Source organism: Ambystoma mexicanum, chromosome 2q (assembly GCF_040938575.1).
Source record: "Ambystoma mexicanum isolate Mex_15411 chromosome 2q, UKY_AmexF1_1, whole genome shotgun sequence".
In the NCBI taxonomy this organism is placed as follows: domain Eukaryota; kingdom Metazoa; phylum Chordata; class Amphibia; order Caudata; family Ambystomatidae; genus Ambystoma; species Ambystoma mexicanum.
Window position 1 is genome coordinate 459550939 of NC_090924.1, and position 19836 is coordinate 459570774.

Consider the following 19836-nt stretch of genomic DNA (forward strand, 5'->3'; position numbering starts at 1 on the left):
AAACCTTCGTTGCCGGCTGAAAGGGCTTTGCATTCGCTGGATGTGGCTCGTGCTCTGAAGTTCTATGTGGCAAACAAAGAGTTTACAGAAGACGTCGCAACTATTCGTGAATCTTGGTCCTGTGAACCATGGGAAGGCTTTGTCCAAGCCTTCCATCTCCAGGTGGCTCTTCGGCTGTATCTCACAATATCATCGGTTGGCAAAACGGATCGCTGCCTGGCCATCCTAGAGCCCATTCCACCAGAGTGATTGCCGCGACGACAGCGTTCCTGTCTGGTGTGCCCCTGCTACAAGGAGGTCTACGCACACCTTCACAAGATTCTAGTGCGTCAACGGGGATTCCAGGGAGGAGTCCAGGGTTGTCCAAGCAGTGCTATGCTTGAAGGTGAGCCTGTTCCGGAGGTAAGAATAATTGCTTCTGTTGAGCTTTGCCACCTCCCGTGGTTGTGTCATGTTGTGTGCTATGTATTCTGGATTCACAAGCATGTGAACCCATGCCAGACCCCATGCTGGAGAAGGAACAAGTTACTTACCTGTATCTATTGTTCTACAGCATGGGTCTGGCATGGATTCACATGGAAACCCTCCCGCCGTCCCCTCTGTGTCTCCTCTTGGTCATACTGCCACTTTACACACTTAGCAAATCTGAAGATGGCTGCCAGAGGAGGGGCATATGGAGAGGGCAGTCATTGACTGGGGGCAGTATGACCCAGAGCTCAGTGATTGGTTTAGAGGAGAAATACAGTGTGAAAGTGAAACTGTTTTTCCTTTTACTGAGGATTCCCGGGCTGACGACGGGGAATATTCACGAGCATGTAAATCCATGAAAGACCCATGCTGGAGAACAATAGTTACAGGTAAGAACGTATTCCTTCCCCTCCCCGCTGGCACTCCTCCCCTTCCCTCTTCCCCGCACTTAGGCGATCTGAATGACACATGGCCGAATAAGATCATTATTTTGTCATCCCTTGTACTTCTACGTCCCGTCCCCTTTCCTCCATACTGTATGGGCGTCCCTCGCTAGGGACAGGAGACAGAACCTTTTTCACCCAAACAAATCTTCCCCTTTAAATTTAGAGGCGTTCAGGGGCGCGGCTCAGGAGCATGTGCTTCCCCGACTCCGCCCACCAGCTCTACTCCCCATTCCTCTTTTCCGCATCGACGGGAACGGACCGCTTTCACCAGCACTCCTGGGTTTGGCTTCGGCCTTGTAATTCCACGCGGTCTTCCCCGGATTTTGTCTTGTTTGTCTTTTGTCTTCTAATCTTTAATAAGGTACTCGGTCCTCTGGCGCCACGCTCCTCTCCGGTGCATGTCGACGTCCTTGGGCTTCAGCAGGTGTCCAGCCTGCGAGGGGGCTCTTCCCCACGTCAGACCCCCACGCCCTGTGCCTCCGCTACCTTGGCTCTGACCACGGGTGGGAAGGTTGTACCGCGAGCTACGGGCTTACACCGCGAGCTCTGAAGAACAGGTTAGCTTGGTGGAGGGAGCTCTTCGAGAAGTCGCCTCCAGAGGACTTGAAGAACTTGGTCAGGCACAAGTCAAGGCCCAAGGTAGGGCCTCTTTTTTCTATCACACCCCGCACGGGCGACTCCTTTCATAGGAAACGTCAGAGTGGCAGGGACCGTTCAGGTTCTCACACCAGCACAGGTACCGAGGCTCATTCCACTACCGGCCGCCAGGCAGAGGGGTTGCTAGATCCTTCCGGAGACAGTGCTGAGGGACTGCAAGGTTCTTTTACCGGGTGTCCACCCGAGGGGCTACGCCCTACTACCGGACAAATATCTGAGGGGGACGCCTGTACGCTGCACTACCGGTGACACAGCCAAGGGCACTATGCCTTCCAGTCCTCATTCTGGGTAGGCCTCATGCTCCACCGCCAAGAGTCCAGGAGGAGGCTGGGCCCAGCGAACCAAGCACCATGTCGCAGGCATGTGGCATGCAGCTCCACAAAATGGCTGCCGCACCAGACAAGATGGCAGTTGGTCCGACACCACCCCCGTTCGGGGAGCAGGTAGATGGAGTGTCCAGGAGGGCTGGTCTATGCCAAGTTCGTGGCCTACAGCTTATCCATCAGCGCTGCAGGGCAGATATCAGGCGCAACCAGCAAGGCAGAGTACACACAGGCCTTTGCAGCCACCTGCTACTCCTTAAATGCCACCTGCCACCCCACCAGCCTGTGAGGACAGTTTTTTTTTTTGTTGAAATTCCTCACGCTTATGAGGTCCCGTCAGATGGGCTCAATCCTTTCAGGTGACATCAGGGACATGCTGCCTCTAGTCCCTCCGCCAGCGCCTATTCCTCCTATGGTTCCGGTGCCTCAGGCCTCCGTGCAGCCCAAGCTGCCCACGCCGGATCCTTAGATTCCGGCTTCCCTGCCTCCTACAGTTTAGGCGGCTCCACAACAGCCTTCGGCTCCGGTCTCCATACCCCAGCCTTTGGCTCCCAGCACCTCTCCTCAGGCGCCAGACCAACCCGACACCCTGGTGGATACTGATGAGTAGGAGGACCCCGACACACCATCTTCAGCCAATGCCTTCCATGAACGACTTGCAGGTTGTGCCGATTACTTGGGACTTTCAAAACCCGAGGTTGAACAACCAGAGGCGGGGGTACTGGCCGAAGTCCTCACTCTACGACCCACGGCTAGAACAGGGATTCCGATGCACAAGGACGTCGTTGCCTTGGCCAAAAAGGGATGGCTTAAACCCCATTCGGCGCAGCCCGCCAACAGGCGCCTCGATTCAAAATACAGGCAATTGGCAGGGATACACTCTTGTTGTCGGCCTCTATCTACTCGAAGCCGCAGTCTTCCTCGGCCACCTTTGTCCTCTGCGCTGCTATGCAAGGAGAAGATCTTGGAGGCATATGAAAAGAAAATCTATTCCAAAGCTTTGCTCCATCAGTCTAATGCGGATGGCATGCTTGCCGCCATTAACCAAAGGCTTTGGCGGGAAATAGCCGACTTCCTGCTGGAACTTCCGGTCACAGTCAAGCCCGCTTCAAGGCGGGACTGGCAGAAGCAGAAATGGTGGCCTAAGACATCATGGAGTCCATAGTGGCAGATATCGACACCTCAGGTCGTGCCATCTGCATAGCCACGGACATGAGGAGGACTGCCTGGCTTCAGGCTACCAAGTCTACCCCGATGTCCAGGAGCAGATATTGGACCTTCCATTCGAGGGTAGGGACCTTTTTCATTCCACCACTGATGAGGAGCTTGATAAGAAGAACAGTTCCCAGACTGCAAAATCCTTATCTATCCTCACAAAGTCCATGCCCAAGACCTACAGTCAGACGCACCAGTGTTCTGACAAGGGGCGGGCCTTTAGCAGGTTCCGGGTCTTCCAAGAACGACGGTCCAGACAGCCGGACCAATCGTGAGAGTCGTGTTGGACCTTTCCACCCTGAACCTTTCCCTTTCACTGCAAAAGGTCACGATGGTTACCCCAGCGCTTATTGCAGAGACACTGTGCAAGGGCGACTGGATGTGCTCCCTGGATCTGAAGGACGCTTACCTACAAATACCGATTTGGCAACCCCATCAGTCCTTTCTGAGGTTGAGGATCCTGGGCTTTCATTTCCAATACAGGGTTCTACCCTTTGGCCTCAATTCAGCCCCCAGGGTCTTTACCAGGCTTATGAATTCAGTGGCAGCCCTTCTCAGGGCCCAAGGTTCACCATGTATATCCATACCTAGACGACTGGCTCGTCAGGGCGGGATCACCGGAGGCGGTCCAGCACACCTTCGCCCTCATGAATACGCTACATGAATTGGGTTTCTCTATCAATCTCAAGAAGTCACTACTGGAGCCGATGCAGAGCCCCTGGCTTTCCTGGGACTCATCTGGGATACTAGAGCCGAGAGACAAGATCGCAGCCATCAAGAGGGCCACAAGTCATTTTCTCAGCAGAGAGGTGACCTCAGCTTCGTGGTACAAGCACCTTCTGTGTATCATGGCAGCATTTCTTCTGGCAGTGCCTTACACAAGGCTCAAAATGAGGCGATTACAGCTAAACTTCGCAGCCTCATGGAATCAGGAGTGGGGGTCCCAGGTGGAACTTGTCAGCATTCCTCCTGTTCTCCACCACGCCCTGGTCTGGTGGAGCACGGACTGCAACATGAGGATAGGCAGACCATTCCGACAACCAGCACCACAGGTTACCATCAACACAGACTCTTCCTTGGAGGGCTAGGGAGCTACCCTGGACAACCACATCGTCCACAGAGTTTGGTCCCTGCAGGAGGCTCATATCGATTGGCTGGAACTGAAGGCCATCTGGCTGGCTCTCAAGGCCTTCCTACCGCTCATACAGTGGCAGGATGATCCTTATTAAGACGGACAACTACACCAGCATGTATTACATCAACAAGCAGGGTGGCACCAGGTCTCCTATGCACCCTGGGGGTAAGCATTTGGGAATGAGCTCTGGCGAACGACATACACTTGATGGCAATCCACCTTCCGGGGGAGTTAAACCTGGAGGCGGACAGGCTCAGCAGGTTGGGTGTGGGCAATTAAACGATCAGGTCCTGCAGGGGATATTCAACAGATGGGGTCATCCACAGGTGGACCTCTTAGGCGGACAGGCTCAGCAGGTTGGGTGCGGACAATTACGAATGACAATTGAACGATCAGGTTCTGCAGGGGATCTTCAACAGGTGGGGTCATCCACAGGTGGACCTCTTCGCCACATGGTAGGACAGGAAGTTTGCAGCGTGGCAGGGACAGGGTCCCGGCTCTCTGGGAGATGCTTAACAGATACGGTGGAACAGCATGAATGCATACGTGTTCCTCCCACTCCCCTGGTACACAGCGTGATCTGCAAGATAAGGGAGTCCCGGCAACTCAGCATCATTCTGGTAGCTCCTTGGTGGCCTGCGGGTCCATGGTTCTCGGAGCTGCTCAGCTTGGTGGACCAACCTGTGATGCACCTTCCACTGGGCAGAGCTCATCTACCGTCGCAGCAGGGGGGCACAATCATCCGCCCCGAAGACGTTAGCGCTTGCAGTGTGGTGCCTGAACAGGTCACATTAAAGCATCTGCGTCTTTCGCAGGCTAACCTAGACATCATAAAGGGTTCTAGGAGCGATGCTACCAGGGGAGCCAGTACAAAAGCAAGTGGACTAGGTTTTGCCACTTGGCGGAGTCCAAGGAAGTCCACCCTGTCACATGCACACTGGACGATGTACTATTCTTCTCTGCACACTTCGCAACCTCAAGAGTGCAAATCGACGCATGCTGCACCTATTTGGCGGCCATCGCAGCCTACTGGAATTCAGAGGGGGTTTTTTCATCATCCAACACAGTGTGGTTAAAAGGCATTTTGTGGGGCTCGCCAGGCTCTACCCGCCTATCAAGAATCCACACCCTGTGTGGGATCTCAACATCGTGTTGGGTGCCTTGGCACATCAACCCTTTGAGCCAGTGGCATCCACCGACATCAGGCTGGTCACCATTAAGACAGCCCTTTTGGTGGGTCTTGCGTCTGCACACCGGGTAAGCGAGATTTAAGCTCTGTTGGCTTCAGAGCCATACACTAACTTTCATAGGGAACAGGTGGTCCTCAGTACGCACCCTCGTTCTTGTCTAAAATAGTCTCTTTGTTCCACCTGAAAGAGGAGATAGTGCTACCTACCTTCTTCGCAGACCCCAAGGACGATGCTCAGAGGGTACTGCACTGTCCAGATGTTAGGCGCGCTCTAAACTTCTACCTGGACAGAACCAAGAACTTCAGCAAAGCCGAGGCTCTCTTTGTCACCTTTGGTGGGTCAAGGCCAGGATTTCAGGCTTCTAAGGCTTCTATAGCAAGGTGGATAGTTGCAGCCATTAAGGAAGCCTATGAGGGGCAGCACAAAGCGCTTCTGGCAAATATGCATCCCCACGCGATCAGAGCCAAGGCCACGGCAATCACATTCCAAAGGCACGTCCTGTGGCAGGTCATCAGCAGGGCGGCCATTTGGGCCACTGCTTCGGCCTTCTGTAAGCACTACTGTTTAGATGCCGGCTCCAGGACAGACACAGCATTTGGGCAGTATTAAGGGACTTGTTTTCTTATGGAGGGTCACCTCTCCACCCTAAGGCTACATTCAGTTGTAATCGTCCATACAGTATGGAGGAAAGGGGACGGGACGTAGGAGTAATTATAAGTACTCTTACGTCCCGTCCCCTTTCCTCCATAGTGCATGGTCATCCCTTCTCCAACCTCCTGTGCCACACCTCAGTCCCTTTTTCCGCGTCCACGGGAACGGGCCGAATTCACCAGCGCTCCTGGGTTTGGCTTCGGCTATGTAATTCCACGTGCAGATACATCTTCTCTTTGTCTTTTTTGTCTTTTTATCATTAAGGTACTCGGTACTCAGGCGTCACGCTCCTCCCCGGCGCACGTCGACTCCCACAGGGTTCAGCAGGTGACCATCCTGCAACGGGCTCTTCCCAACTTCAGACCCCCATGCCCTCTGCCTACGTTCCCTTGGCCCAGAACACGATTGGCAAGCTTGTACAGCGTGTAGCTCGCTGTGCTCGAAAGCGCTAAAGAACAGACTAGCCAGGTGGAGGGAGCTCTTCCAGAAGTCGCCTCCAGAGGACCTCAAGAACTTTGTGAAACATCGAGTCAAGCCAAAGGTAGGGACGCTTTTCTCCATTGCACCGCGCAAAGGAGACTCCTTCCCAGGGACTCACCCGTGCGGGAGGGAACGGTCAGGTCCTTAAACCAGCACGGGAACCAGCACGTGGCAGGCAGCTCGACAAGATGGCCGCCGAGCCAGACAGAGGCACCCGTCCAACGCCATTCCAGGAATTCGGCGAACAAATGAGTGTCAAGGTGGGACTGGTCTCAACCAGGTATGTGGCATACAGCCTATCCCTCTTTTGCGCAAGGCAGCTTCCCACTGCGTCCATATGGGCAGGGTATGCAGCGGCTCCAGCAGCTCCCATCTACTCTTGTCAGTACCCCCTGCCACCTCTACAGCCAGTGAACAGGTGTTCTTCGAGAGGTTCCTCGGCCTCATGAAGTTACCTCGTATGGGGGTTATCCTCAAGAACGCCATCAGGGAAGACCTCCCGACTATGCTAGTGGCACCACGGGCGCCGCTGCTGCCTCCGGCTCCCCAGCCGATTCCTCAGGCGGCTCCGTACCAGCCTCTGGCCGCGGTCCCTGTAGCCCAGCCTCCGGCGCCAACTACTCCTCCACCTCCGCAGGATCCTCCTGATCCACAGGATACGGATGAGGAGGAGGATCCCGATACGCCATCCTCAGCCAGGGCCTTCCACGAACGTCTTGCGGGACTGGCGGAGTATCTGGGCCTTCCCCAACCTGGACAAGAAGAACAGCTCACAAACGGCAAAGTCTTTATCCATTCTTACAAAGACCATGCCCAAATCGTACACCCAATCTCAGCAGCGCTCGGAAAGGGTTGTACATATGGAGGGTTCCGCGGCTTCCAGGAACGCAGATCCAGGCAGCCAGACCGCTCACCGTCTCAGAACTGGCGCAAACAACAAAAAGGTGGTGGGGAGTAAGGGCTTTTTCCAGTTCCCCCCCCCCTCTGCGTCAGCCTACGAGGGAAAGAAGGCATGACACGCCCCATCGGGTCCACGTGTCTCTGGTGGGGGCAGGCTTGCTCTCCATGGACAATTCTGGCACCAGAATTTCGTGGACCCCTGGATACTCTCCGTAGTATCCACGGGATACCGCCTTCCTATCCCAGCCTATCCTCCCCTCCACTCCCACAGGTTGGGGCAGCAACTCCAGACATCCGGTCGCTCATAGAGAGCCAGGCAGTGGAGGAAGTCCCAGCCTCCCAGCAAGGCTTTGGCTTCTACTCCAGGATTTTCGCCCTTCAGAAGAAGAACCGGGCGGGCCTGAGAGTTGTGCTGGACCTTTCCACCCTCAACCTCTCCCTACCCCTGCAAAAATTCAAGATGGTTACGCCAGCTTTTATAGCGGTGACATTGGACAGAGGAGACTTGATATGCTCCCTGGATCTGAAGAGCGCGTACTGGCAGCCCCAGTGTTCGTTCCTACGGTTCAGGACCATTTCCAATAAAAAGTCCTTCCATTTGGCCTCAACTCGGCCCCCAGGGTCTTTACCAGACTCATGAACGCTGTGGCGGCCCTCCACAGAGCGCAGGGCCTCCACATCTACCCATACCTCGACGACTGGCTTGTCAGGGCTACATCTCCAGAAGCACTCTTCCCGTGCCCTTATGAACACACTACACAACCTGGGCTTCTCGCTCAACCTCAAGAAGTCCCAGCTGCAGCCTACGCAGACTCTGACATTGCTGGGACTCATTTGGGACACGTGCTCTGAGAGGGTCTTCCCGTCAGAGGACAAAATCTCGGCCATCAAGGGGGCCACTGCTCACTTCCTCAGCAGAGAAGGGACCTTGGCATGGTGGTACCATCATCTCCTGGGTCTACTGGCGGCGTTCCTGTTAGCAGTGCCGCACACGCGACTAAGGATGAGAAGGATTCAGTTGCACTTTGCGGCCTCATGGAATCAGGAGCAGGGCTCGCAATCCGAGATCATCAACGTTCCTCCGTCTCTCCAGCCGGACCTAACTTAGTGGTCCATGGACTGCAACCTACGGACGGGCAAGCCCTTTCGGCTGCCCTCTCCACAGGCCACCATCATCACAGACTCCTCGCTCAAGGGCTCAATTGGTTGGAGCTCAACGCAATCTGGCCATCGCTCAGAGCATTCCTACCAATTCTCAAGGGAAAGGTTGTCCTCATCCAGACAGACAACTCAACCAGCATCTACTACGTCAACAAGCAGGGAGGCACCAGATCCCCTCCTCTGTGCAGACTGGCGATCAGCATGTGGGAATGGGCCCTGGAAAACGACATTTACCTCTCGGCAGTCCACCTCCCGGGGGAATCCAACCTGGAGGCGGACGGGCTCAGCGGGCTGGGAGCAATTAAGAGTGGCAGCTAAACAACCTAGTTATTCAGGAGATCTTCAACAGTAGGGGTCATCCCCAAGTGGATCTCTTTGCCACCTGGCACAACAAGAAGTGTCCCCAGTTCGTATCCTGGCAGGGTCAGGGCGTGGCTCTCTGGGCGACGCATTTCACCTCCAGTGGACCAGCATGAAGGCCTATGCCTTTCCGCCTACTCCCCTGATCCACAGGGTAATTTGCAAGATCAAGGAGTCTCACCGTCTCCTCGCCATTCTTATAGCTCCAGGGTGGCCGGCCAGGCATAGTTTTCAGAACTACTCGGCCTCTCTGAGATGCCCCATATACACCTTCTGATGGGCCCAGCACATCTTCTGGTGCAGCAGGAGGGTAGGAGGGGGGCAGAATCATCCACCCCGCGCCAGGGAAACCAGCCCTCACAGCGTGGTACCTGAGCAGGTAACGCTTCAGCACCTTAGCCTCTCGCATGCCAATCTGGAGATCATACAGGGCACCAGGAGCAAAGCCACCAGGACCCAGTTCGAAAGAAAATGGACCAGATTCTGCCACTGTGCAGACTCCAAGGGAATTGACCCCTTAGCCTTACTAGTCGGCCTCACCTCAGCTCGCAGAGTCAGCGAGATCCATGCGCTGGTTGCCTCTGAACCATATACCACCTTTCACAAGGACAAGGTAGTCATGCGGACAAACCCGGCATTTCTGCCCAAGGTTCCATCTGCATTTCACTTGAACGAGGAAATAGTCCTTCCTACGTTCTTTCCCGATCCCAAGGACGAGGCACAGGGAGGGCTGCACTGCCTGGATGTCAGGCGTGCCCTAAAATTCTACTTGGACAGGACAAAGGGCTTCCGCAAGTCGGACGCCCTGTTTGTCACTTTTGGAGGCTCGAGGCCAGGATTAGGCCTCTGAGGCTTCCATATCCCGCTAGATGGTCTCTGCCATCAAAGAAGCGTATGAGGGCCAGCACAAGCCGCTCCCGGCCAACATGCATGCCACGCAGTCGGGGCGAAGGCAACGGTCATCGTATTCCAGCGCCATGTCCCTTGGCAAGTCATAAACAGGGCGGCCACTTCTCCCTCCGCTTTCTGCAAGCATTACTGTTTGGATGCCGGCTCTAGATCTGATGCGGCTTTCGGACAGGCGGTTCTCAGGAACCTATTTGCTTAAGGAGGGTCTCCTCTCCACCCTGGGGCTACAATCAGTTGTAATCGCCCATACAGTATGGAGGAAAGGGGACGGGACGTAAATTACTCACCGTAGTGACTAACATACTCTTAGTCCATAGTCACTTTTCCTTCATACGTCCCACCAACCTCCCCCCTAATAATACTGGTGTCATTAGGCAATGTCAAATCTATTGTTGATGCGTCAATGGGGACTGGGGTGTGGCTCGGGAGGGAGGAGTCAGGGCAGCGCATGCTTGCTGGGCCGCACGCCTCTAAATTTAAAGGGGAAGAATGTTTTTTCTGGTGCAAAGGGTTCCGTCCCCCGTCCCTTGGAAGGGACGCCCATACAGTATGGAGGAAAGGGGTTTATGGACTAAGAGTACGTTCGTCACTACGGTGAGTAACTTACAATTTATAAATGCCACATCATATCATTTCATAGTCAGTGGTCTTTGTGTAGATATTGTTATTTCAGTTTTATGTGATGTATTGTGTGTTGGGGCCTTTGTAAGGACTGTAGTAGTTTTTATCTGGTGTCATGTCTGAAATGTCATGTCTAAAATGTTTGTGCAACCTAGACCCGTTCCTCCTTTTTCGAATTCTTGCACTAATGGTGGCAATGAAAACTCTTTAAATTCTTTTCCCTGTTACCCCTGGATGGGTTTCTTTGGTGTGCTCGTCTTACTTCCTTATCCACTTTCTTTTTCTCCACAGGTGGGGATTAACTATCAACCTCCAACCGTGGTCCCAGGAGGTGACCTTGCCAAGGTGCAACGGGCTGTCTGCATGCTGAGTAACACAACTGCGATTGCTGAGGCCTGGGCTCGACTGGACCATAAATTTGATCTGATGTATGCCAAGCGTGCCTTTGTACATTGGTACGTGGGAGAGGGGATGGAAGAAGGGGAGTTTTCAGAGGCCCGTGAAGATTTAGCTGCACTGGAAAAGGATTATGAAGAAGTGGGGGTAGATTCCGTGGAGGGTGAGGCAGAAGAAGGGGAGGAATATTAAAGAAAGGGTACTGTAACCGCAATATTCTATTAGTAAATGCAAACATATTCTTGAATTATTGCATGGTTTGTCAACAAGCTTGTTTGGGTATCCGTGTTTTAAATGACATTGAAGTTTAAGGTTTACCTGTGCTTTGTTATTTTTGGAAGTGCTATAAACTAAATAAAGTTGTATGTTTTAAAATAAAGAATTTGCTTTTCATTGTTTAAACAAAAAAGGAATCCCATTGCGCAAGTAAACTTTTCTCCATCATGTGATTTTCATTGATATACTTAAACACTGAATATCTTCACTCAGGCGCTGGCTACTGGAACACAACCATAAAAGAAATATATCCCCAAATCCAAAATTACATAATCACTATCTGGCAAATGTGTGCCCAGGCCCCATTACGAAAATCAGTGAGCCTAGGCAGCATTTCTATCACCCTTGCCATAGAGAAAACAAAAGAGAAATGACAGATAGGCAGCCTTAAAGCTTACAGCATAAAATAAAGACACTGTGCCTTTAAGGTCTGAATTCAGCTCTGTGCCAGTTAACATTCCATTTCTTTCTGCTGCCCTGTGTAATACCTCGGAGATTGGTTATTAAAGACAGATTCCAAGAAAAAAAAGCAGTTGAGACTTCAACATCACAGCTCAAGTCCTAGCAGACCTGGCTCTTAAAGCAACAAGAGGTCTACAACAGACTGAGTTCAGAAGATTCACTTCTTGGGCTCCACCCTGGGCACTTTTCAAGGAACAGTTTTTCTTTGGGAGAATAGCAATATCGCCACCAAGAAGGTGTCATTACTTCTGGGGTGAAAGACCTCTTAAATTGTGATTGTCCTTCATGCTCTTCATCAGATGAGAAAATGATAGAAATGCCTGGAGGATCAATGGCTCCAAAGAACCAAAAGTTCGGAGGAGTATAGTGATGCCTCTATCGGTGAAGGAGTATCTGAGTTGCAGTGCAGAAAACTTTATTCAAGGGGTTCTCTTTCAGAAACCCTCTGTGGGGTCAGACAGTTGTCACTGACACATTAATGGGGATGGTTAAGGGTCACACATGGATATCCTCACAACAACGTGTACCATATAAATGTTCTGGAACTCTGATACACCTTGCCCTAAAAGCCCTCCTTTCATCCTCAGAAACATCCCAGGATATACTGATTCACACTGATAATACAGACAAAGCGGTACCTCAACATGCTCAAACTATGCTTCAAGGTTCCCAGAGCCAATATTCATAGGCAGTGCCAATTTGAACTGGTCGGGTGCATTTCTCTATGCTTTACTACGATTCTGCTGCCTCCAAAGGTGATTGCCAAGCAGGTGCAACCCAGAAGACAAATGATACAGATACCACCAGCCAGGCCATGCAAGTGGTGGTATTCGGACATGAATGACCACCTCATTGGACGCTTACATACAGTACAGTTCACCTGATGAAAATTAACATCATATTCCATCACAGCCACCAATCATTGAGACTGACGGCATGGCTCCTTAGCACTTGCAGTATGGTCACGTGAATCTGCCTGATAATTGCATGGATTTCTTGGGATAAGCGAGGAGATTTGCCACAGTCGAAGAAATTCTTCCTGTGGTGTTGGAACAGGGGACAATATCCAAGACCTGTCTGGAGAATACGGTACTTCATTACCTTCTCCATTTGGCTAAATCTTGTCTGCAATTTGTAGCCTACAGGAAAAAAAACCTGTGATAAAGAATTAAAAACGATATATATCCCTCCATCAGGAGTCACTCCTTCTCAGGAACTGAATATTGTCTCTTCTAAGTGTGAACCTATGCATTTACAACGCCTTTTTTGGAAGTTGGTGTTTCTCATAGCTGTTATGTCTACACACACGCACACAGTGAAATCCTGCCTCTATGCCCAAATGAGACTTAAACCGTGTTTCATAAGCACAAGGTGACTGATTATTCACATGTGTTTTCTTGCTATGATTGTTTCAGATTTTCATGTGAGCCCATCTATCCCACTTTTTTTTCACCAGTCCTAAAGGATTCTGCACATCTTGAATGTTGTCCTATCTGGACAGGACCAAAGAGCTATAAAATCCAAGCAGCTGCCTGTCAACTACAGTACAATCAACCAAGTCTCCCGCCTTCAATACAATCCATCCCATGGCTGATAACTTCCTGCGCTGCTATCAGAAAGCCAATAAAACCTTGCCTGGAAAACCCAGAGCAAATCCTACTAGCGATAAGGTGGCTTATGCAGCTTTTATGAGACATTCTTATTTCAGATAAACCTCCAAGGCAGCAACCTGGACATCTGTTCAACCCTTCTCAAAGCAGTATTGCCTAGATTAAGCTCCACAAGTCTTGCTGCATAAACCATCTGACTAATGTTCTTTTAGGGCAGAATCTCTTAGCATTATTCTTGCTTTTGATGAAAATGCTGACTTTATGTTCCCCCCTCTTCTGGAGGTTGGTAGCTTGGTAGTTTATTCTGTGTTTATAAATGCCCATGAAGATCCCAGGATAAAGAAGATTTGGGGCCTCATTACACGGTAGGCGGTGGACCAAGATGCTATTAGCACCTTGGTCCATGCCGGTAAAATACCGGCACCGCCTTGGAGGAAAGGGGAATTACCGCCCTATTCCAAGGTTGGCGGATCGGTAATTCCCCCTTCCCCATTCCCATTTCTGCCCCATAGGGCATAATGGGAATGGGGAAGGTGCTAATTACGGTACCGCAAATTGCGGTACCGTAATTAGCACCCTGGTCCCTTTGCGGGTTGGTGTTTAACGCCTGCTAAAAAGCAGGCGTTAAAGTACCAACCCGCAAAGGTACCTCGTAGTAAGGCGGTAAGGGTTAACGGTCACCGGTACCATTACCTGCGACCGTTAACCCTTACCGCCTTCCGTGTAATGAGGCCCGTCAATTTCTTCATATGTAGCTTCTGTGAGTTCATAAACAGTCTTCCAACCTCCCTATATCAATTGCATTGCATTTATTGCAATAAAAAGGCATTCTTAAAATGCTAAAAGAACTGACTGCAATTGCCATTGTGCTGCATCATGTGACTGCACACTCTGATCTTAAAGGACTAGCTTCTTTGTGTTCTCTGTTGAAATGGCTGTAGAAATGCATTGTAGGCACACTACCTTTCTTTTATGAGAGAATTGGTCCAAATAAATGTGTTATGTGTGAGGAACCAGAAATGAGACGCGGACGCAAAGGACTCGTGATTGGCATACATTTTATTAAATAATAAAGGGGTTGGAAAATGCCTCAATATCCCTAATATAGGAGGTATTTCTGAATCTCAACCAAAACTAAGGGTCTGTCGGGTGTCAAGATGTCCAAAGTAAAAATGTCCTGTGTTTGAAATCCTATCTTAGTTCTCCCATTCTAAAAACAAACTCTTAAGGTGTCACAGGTATTGTCTTTGGCTTTGAAAGTGCACAAATATTCAAGTTCAACCAAAGGTATAACTCGCAACAAAAGTTCAAAATAGATAATGTTCACAGTTCCGTGGGAATGACTCCTTTCTGTATCTCAACCAAAACTAAGGGTCTGTTGGGTGTCAAGATGTCCAAAGCAAAAATTTCCTGTGTTTGAAATCCTATCTTATTTCTCCCATTCTAATAACAAACTCTTAAGGTGTCACAGGTATTATCTTTGGCTTTGAAAGTGCACAAATATTCAAGTTCAACCAAAGGTATAACTTGCAACAAAAGTTCAAAATAGTAATGTCCACAGTTCCGTGGGAATTACTCCCTTTCTCAGGATTCTCTCTGTTAAAAAGAAAAGTTCTAAAGTATAACCAAGTTCTTTATAGCCCAAGAGGATAACTGCCTTCTCTTGGTGTCACAATCCACTGCTGGGGAAATCCCTTCCCTATGCCCATTTCCACATGCAATACAAGTCAGATCCTAAGGGCATGGGCCTTCCATGGGATTCCCTTTCCAAGATAACACATCTTGGGTGAGGGTCCCAGACTCGCAAAACACCTGGTATACAACCCCTGCCAGGTTCTCCTTTGTAGTTTCTTTGCACAATTTGGGTGTGGGTCCCAGAACAACAAATAACCTGATATACTCTTGCCAGGTTCTTTTGTACAGTTCCTTATGGCTGCGAATCCCAGATCCACAGTTCACCTGGTATACTCTCCTGCCAGGACTTAAGGTTGCGCTCTTTCTTTCTCATTCAGTGCAAGGGGGTATGGGCCCTCCTGAAGCCACTTCACAGTAAAGTACTATGGCTATGAAGATGACACTGATTCCAATTAGGATTGCTCTCTTCCCAAACTCTCAGTTAACAATCCACTCTTTATGGGTCTCTGCTTCCGGTGTCCCATCCTTCCGTCTGGGCTCACCAGTCTCATTCGTTCTCTCCGTCCACTCGTGCGTATTCGGATACTCGCCTCGGTATCTGCTGGACTCCAGTGGCTTTCCCCAGTCAACAGCATGGAGCATTTTTGTTCCACGTGTCGGAATGAAGCTGTCCTGGCTTCCTTTTCCTGCTGCAACTTCCTTCTAGCGATTCTGCTACCCACAGGCACCACTTCCCGACGCAGTCGGTCTGGAGCCTGCTTCTCCTCTTGCTGGCAGTGCCCTCCGGCCATGGCTCTATATCCCCTCTGCTTCCTGGTCTGCCCGACCGCCCAAGAGTGCTTTAGTCAGCTCCCTCTCTTGCCGCCTCCTCTCGATTGCCTTCAGGGTTCCCTCTCTGATTTTGACACCGTCTGCTCTGCTGTTAGGAATCTGCGGCCTCCAGTGGGATTCCTACTCTCCTGTGCCCTGGAGGCTGAGGGCGTGGTGACCCAGAGACTCCGGCTTGCCGTGGGTTTCTTCCTCCAAGGGGAGACCTCTTTCTAGGTTCGGCGTGACGAGTGCTGGCACATTGAGCTTATTTCCTCTAAGCCGCTGGTGCTCGTCACGCTGAATCTGATGGCATCTGCTACACTATAAAGAGAGAGACATAGGAAAATGCTACTTAGCAAGCCCCTTTAGGCCCGAACCAATGAGGTGGCAGGGCTTAAACTCCACCCAAGGCAGCCATCTTCAGATTTTTCACAGTGGACTTCTGACAGGGGAATCCTCTTAAGCTCTCAGAGCTATTTTGGCGTTATTTCTTGAAAACATGTTTTTTCTTCTACGCAGAGGTAGGCTCTTACTGCTGGGGTTTTGCCTTCACTGTCTAAATTGATTCCTGGGCTCAGGACACCTTCCTTCCCATCAAATTCGTCAAATTATGGCTGCCTTTCTGTCACCAATTCATAATTTTTCACATTCCTACCATGTATGTAGCCTCAGTCTAGCTTGCCCTCCAACATCTCTATCTAAACCCTATTGATACATGACCCTGTTCGCAGAGAAGGAATAACACAAAGGGGCATTCTGAAGAAAAATGATTTTATTTACGAAAACATTTTTTTTAACAAATATTTTTTTACTAACTTTCACTTTCCTCCCCCCGCAAGGGCAGAAAGTGCTTTGTAAATGAGATACTGCACCAGACTAGAGCAGTTGAGTGCATTTTTGTATGCTGTGTATCTCGGGTCACACCAACATATGGTGATCCTTTTTAATGTACTATATCAGGAGCCATATAGGCCGTGTAATTACTTTTATGGTGTGATCCTTGCGGAAGAAAGGAAATTAATTAAAGGAAAGCAGTTCCATTTTCAAAGCAAAGTACACACACCGCTGTCAAGGGGCTTTGAAAAATTTGAAAAACCTGAAAACAAAAAGAAGATACCATATACGAGTGTCTGCGTAACTATTTAAAGATAGGGAGAGTTCTCCAGCATGGGGTCTGGCATGGATTTACATGCTCATGAATATTCTCCAGCATGGGGTCTGGCATGGATTCACATGCTCATGAATATTCCCCGTCGTCAGGCTGGGAATCCTCGGTAAAGAAAAAACCAGTATCAGTTTCGTTTCTGATCTGTCTTTCGTAGTAATAACCAATCACTGGTCTCTGCGTCATACTGACCACAGCCAATGACTGCCCTCTACCTAAGCACCGCCTCTGGCAGCCATCTTCAGATTTTTACCGCACGTTCATGTGTTGGGATCCTCGTGCTATTGCTCTCGAGCGTTAGTGCTATTTTTTCGCGCTTTTTTCACAAAAACTTCGATTCTTTCGGTCAAAAGAGCCTCAAGCTCCACCGATCCTACATCCGATCAACGGGGACCCGTGTCGGATTCATCTGTGCCCCTCAAGGGTGAAGATTCGTCGAGCTACACTTCGGAGGACTCCAGAAGCTTCTCAGGCCCGGTCTCGGAGATGGCCCAGGAGAAGGGAAGCTCGACGCCCGGAAAGCTGTTCAGGGCCTGCCCTGGATGCCAGCTGCAGAACGTCTTCAAGGAGGACGAACACTCTTTCTGCCTTTACTGCCTTCATGGGGACAAGACGCACGTGGAGAAGGACTGTGCGTTTTGCGGCAACATGTCGGAACGGACCATGAAGGACCGCCATCAACGTCTCGCCAGCTGGCTGGAGGGTAAGAGCCCGTCTGGCGAGAAGAAGAAGAAATCTGAGCGGTCTTCTAAGACCTTTGAGGGCGCCCCGGCGACGGGGGCCCAACATAAGGCCAAGCACCGCGAGTCCGCTGGCACCGGGAGCGCCGAACGGTCGGGCTCTACGGGCGCCAGGCAGGGCGCACCCTCCCCGGCACCATCAACCACGAGCCAACGCTCTGGGTCGGGTAAGAGGAAGGCCGAGCACCCGGCGAAGCTCCTGGAGAGGCCCCGGTCGAGCTCTAAGGCAGAGGAGGAGCGTGGCAGTGCCCCCTCCCTCAAGGATAAGGCGGTGAGCGCACCTAAGGTGGTGAAGGCCTTGATCCATTCGACCAAGCCCTCTATCGAAACGGTCGCGGCGGCCCTGGCCCAGCCTGTGGAGGCTGCACCAGTGGTGGCGGCCTCGGGGCCTAGAATCTCCCTGCCTCCTCGGAGGGAGTCTTCTTTTGTGCCCATCGATAGGACCCCCGTGAAACCCTCCGTGGGGAAGAAGAAGGGGGGGCAGGGCGTCGTCGTAGATTCGGCCTCAACCTCAGAAGAGGAGCTGATCGAAGGTCTTAAGCCACGGCCTAGGCGTGGAACAAGACCAGCCCGTCGGAATGGGCCCCGACGCAGGTGACGACGACGACATCGTCGAGGATACCGACGGGGCCCCTGCTCGCCCGTCGGATTCCCCTCTGCCAGCGCCGCAAGACAACTCAGCGGCCATTTTGTTGGCTATACAGTCCTTATGCTCCGAGATAAGGACGAGACTACCGTTACCGACGGAGGAACCTCTCCCGTCGGGGGATCCAGAACCGGGACCTTCTGGTGTTCCCCCTACCAAGAAAAGAAGGATCCATCCACCGCCTCCTTTTCAACCGTCGCGCCCCGTCCAGCCCTCCTCCCCGTCCACCCGAGGGGATGATACGGGGGCTGACACGGCAGCGACAGGTACGGACGACGAGGCATACGACGAGGATTTTCCGTCGTCGCCTCCCACCAGGGCTTCTCCTCCCGACGAGATTGGATCGTTCCACTCAATGATCGCCAGGGCATCCGAGCTTTTCCAACTCTGCCCTGAGAAGAAAAAGGAAGGCTTCCTTTACCAACGGCGCGAGGCCAAGAGGAAGACGGTCCTCGCAGTGCCGTTGGACGACATTTGGGATGAGGGCCTTTCCCTCCTCAAGAACCCTTCCACGACGCCAGCGAAAAGAGACCGGTACGAGAAAAAGTACCGGGTCCCGGACTCGGCCCCCCTATGCCTCCGGGCGCAGCCTACCCCGGACTCCGTCGTCTCCGCGGCAGCCAGGAAGAAAGCGGGGGGGGGTGCGGCCTCCACGTCGACTTCCCCGCCGGACGGCGAGGGAAAGAAATTGGATGCCATGGGACGTAGAGTCATCTCGTCGGCGGCGACGACGATTAAAGCGGCCAACGCCTTGGCTATCGTGGCCCGCTACGACAGGGAACTCTGGTACAAGATAGCTCCCCTGCTGGATTTTCTGCCGGACGACAAGAGGGCGGAGGCCCTTGAGATCCTGCAGGAAGGTGAGGTGGCCTCGGACCACGCCATCACCGTGGCGACGGACATCGCCGACACTGGGTTCCGCCAGATGGGCAACGGCGTTTGCCTTCGACGTCGTGGATGGCTCAAGGCTACGGACTTTCGGCAGGACGTCCAGACCAGGGTCCTGGACATGCCCTTCGACGGGAACAACCTGTTTGGGAAGACAGTGGACGATTCCCTTCAGGCCATCAAGGCGGATACTGAGACGGCCCGGGCCCTTGGAGTACTGCAGCAACGGCGGACGCCCTTTCGGAGCGGCGGAGGCAAGGGCGCCTCCAAAAGTTCCGGCGGCGGTTTCGCTTCCTACCGTCAAGCGGCCCGCTCGTCGTCGCAAGAGGCCTACAGAGGACGAGGCAAGTCTGGCGGACCCCGCCGTCGTCGCCAAGGAGGCCAAGGCGGCAAGGCCGCGTCCAAGCAGGATTGAACCGGCCGTGGGGTCGGGCCCCCACCGAAGCACCCCGGTGGGAGGCCGGCTGGCGGGCTTCGTCAGCGTGTGAGAGTCCATCTCCACCGACCGTTGGGTGCTGGACGCCCTGGCCCGGGGCCACGCGCTCGAGTTTCAAAGAAGGTGCCCGCGCGTCCCCCCCGCGGCCAGGAAAGAACTTCACGTCCCTCAACTTCTCCTGGAGGTAAAGGCGATGCTCAGAAAGGGCGCCATCGAACTCGTCCCAAAGAGGCTTCGGGGCTCCGGAGTCTACTCG

At 52.2% G+C, this 19836-nt stretch overlaps 1 protein-coding gene across 1 annotated transcript in view; it reads left to right on the forward strand.

The window, feature by feature from the left end:
• LOC138569520 (tubulin alpha chain, testis-specific) overlaps nucleotides 1-11294 on the forward strand; it is a 204164-nt gene extending 192870 nt beyond the window's left edge. The window contains exon 6 of the mRNA XM_069647569.1: nucleotides 10808-11294. Within this exon, the coding sequence (XP_069503670.1) occupies nucleotides 10808-11104 (297 nt within the window). The 3' untranslated portion in view covers nucleotides 11105-11294. The remainder of the gene's footprint in view (nucleotides 1-10807) is intronic.
• Nucleotides 11295-19836: the final 8542 nt, after the last annotated feature.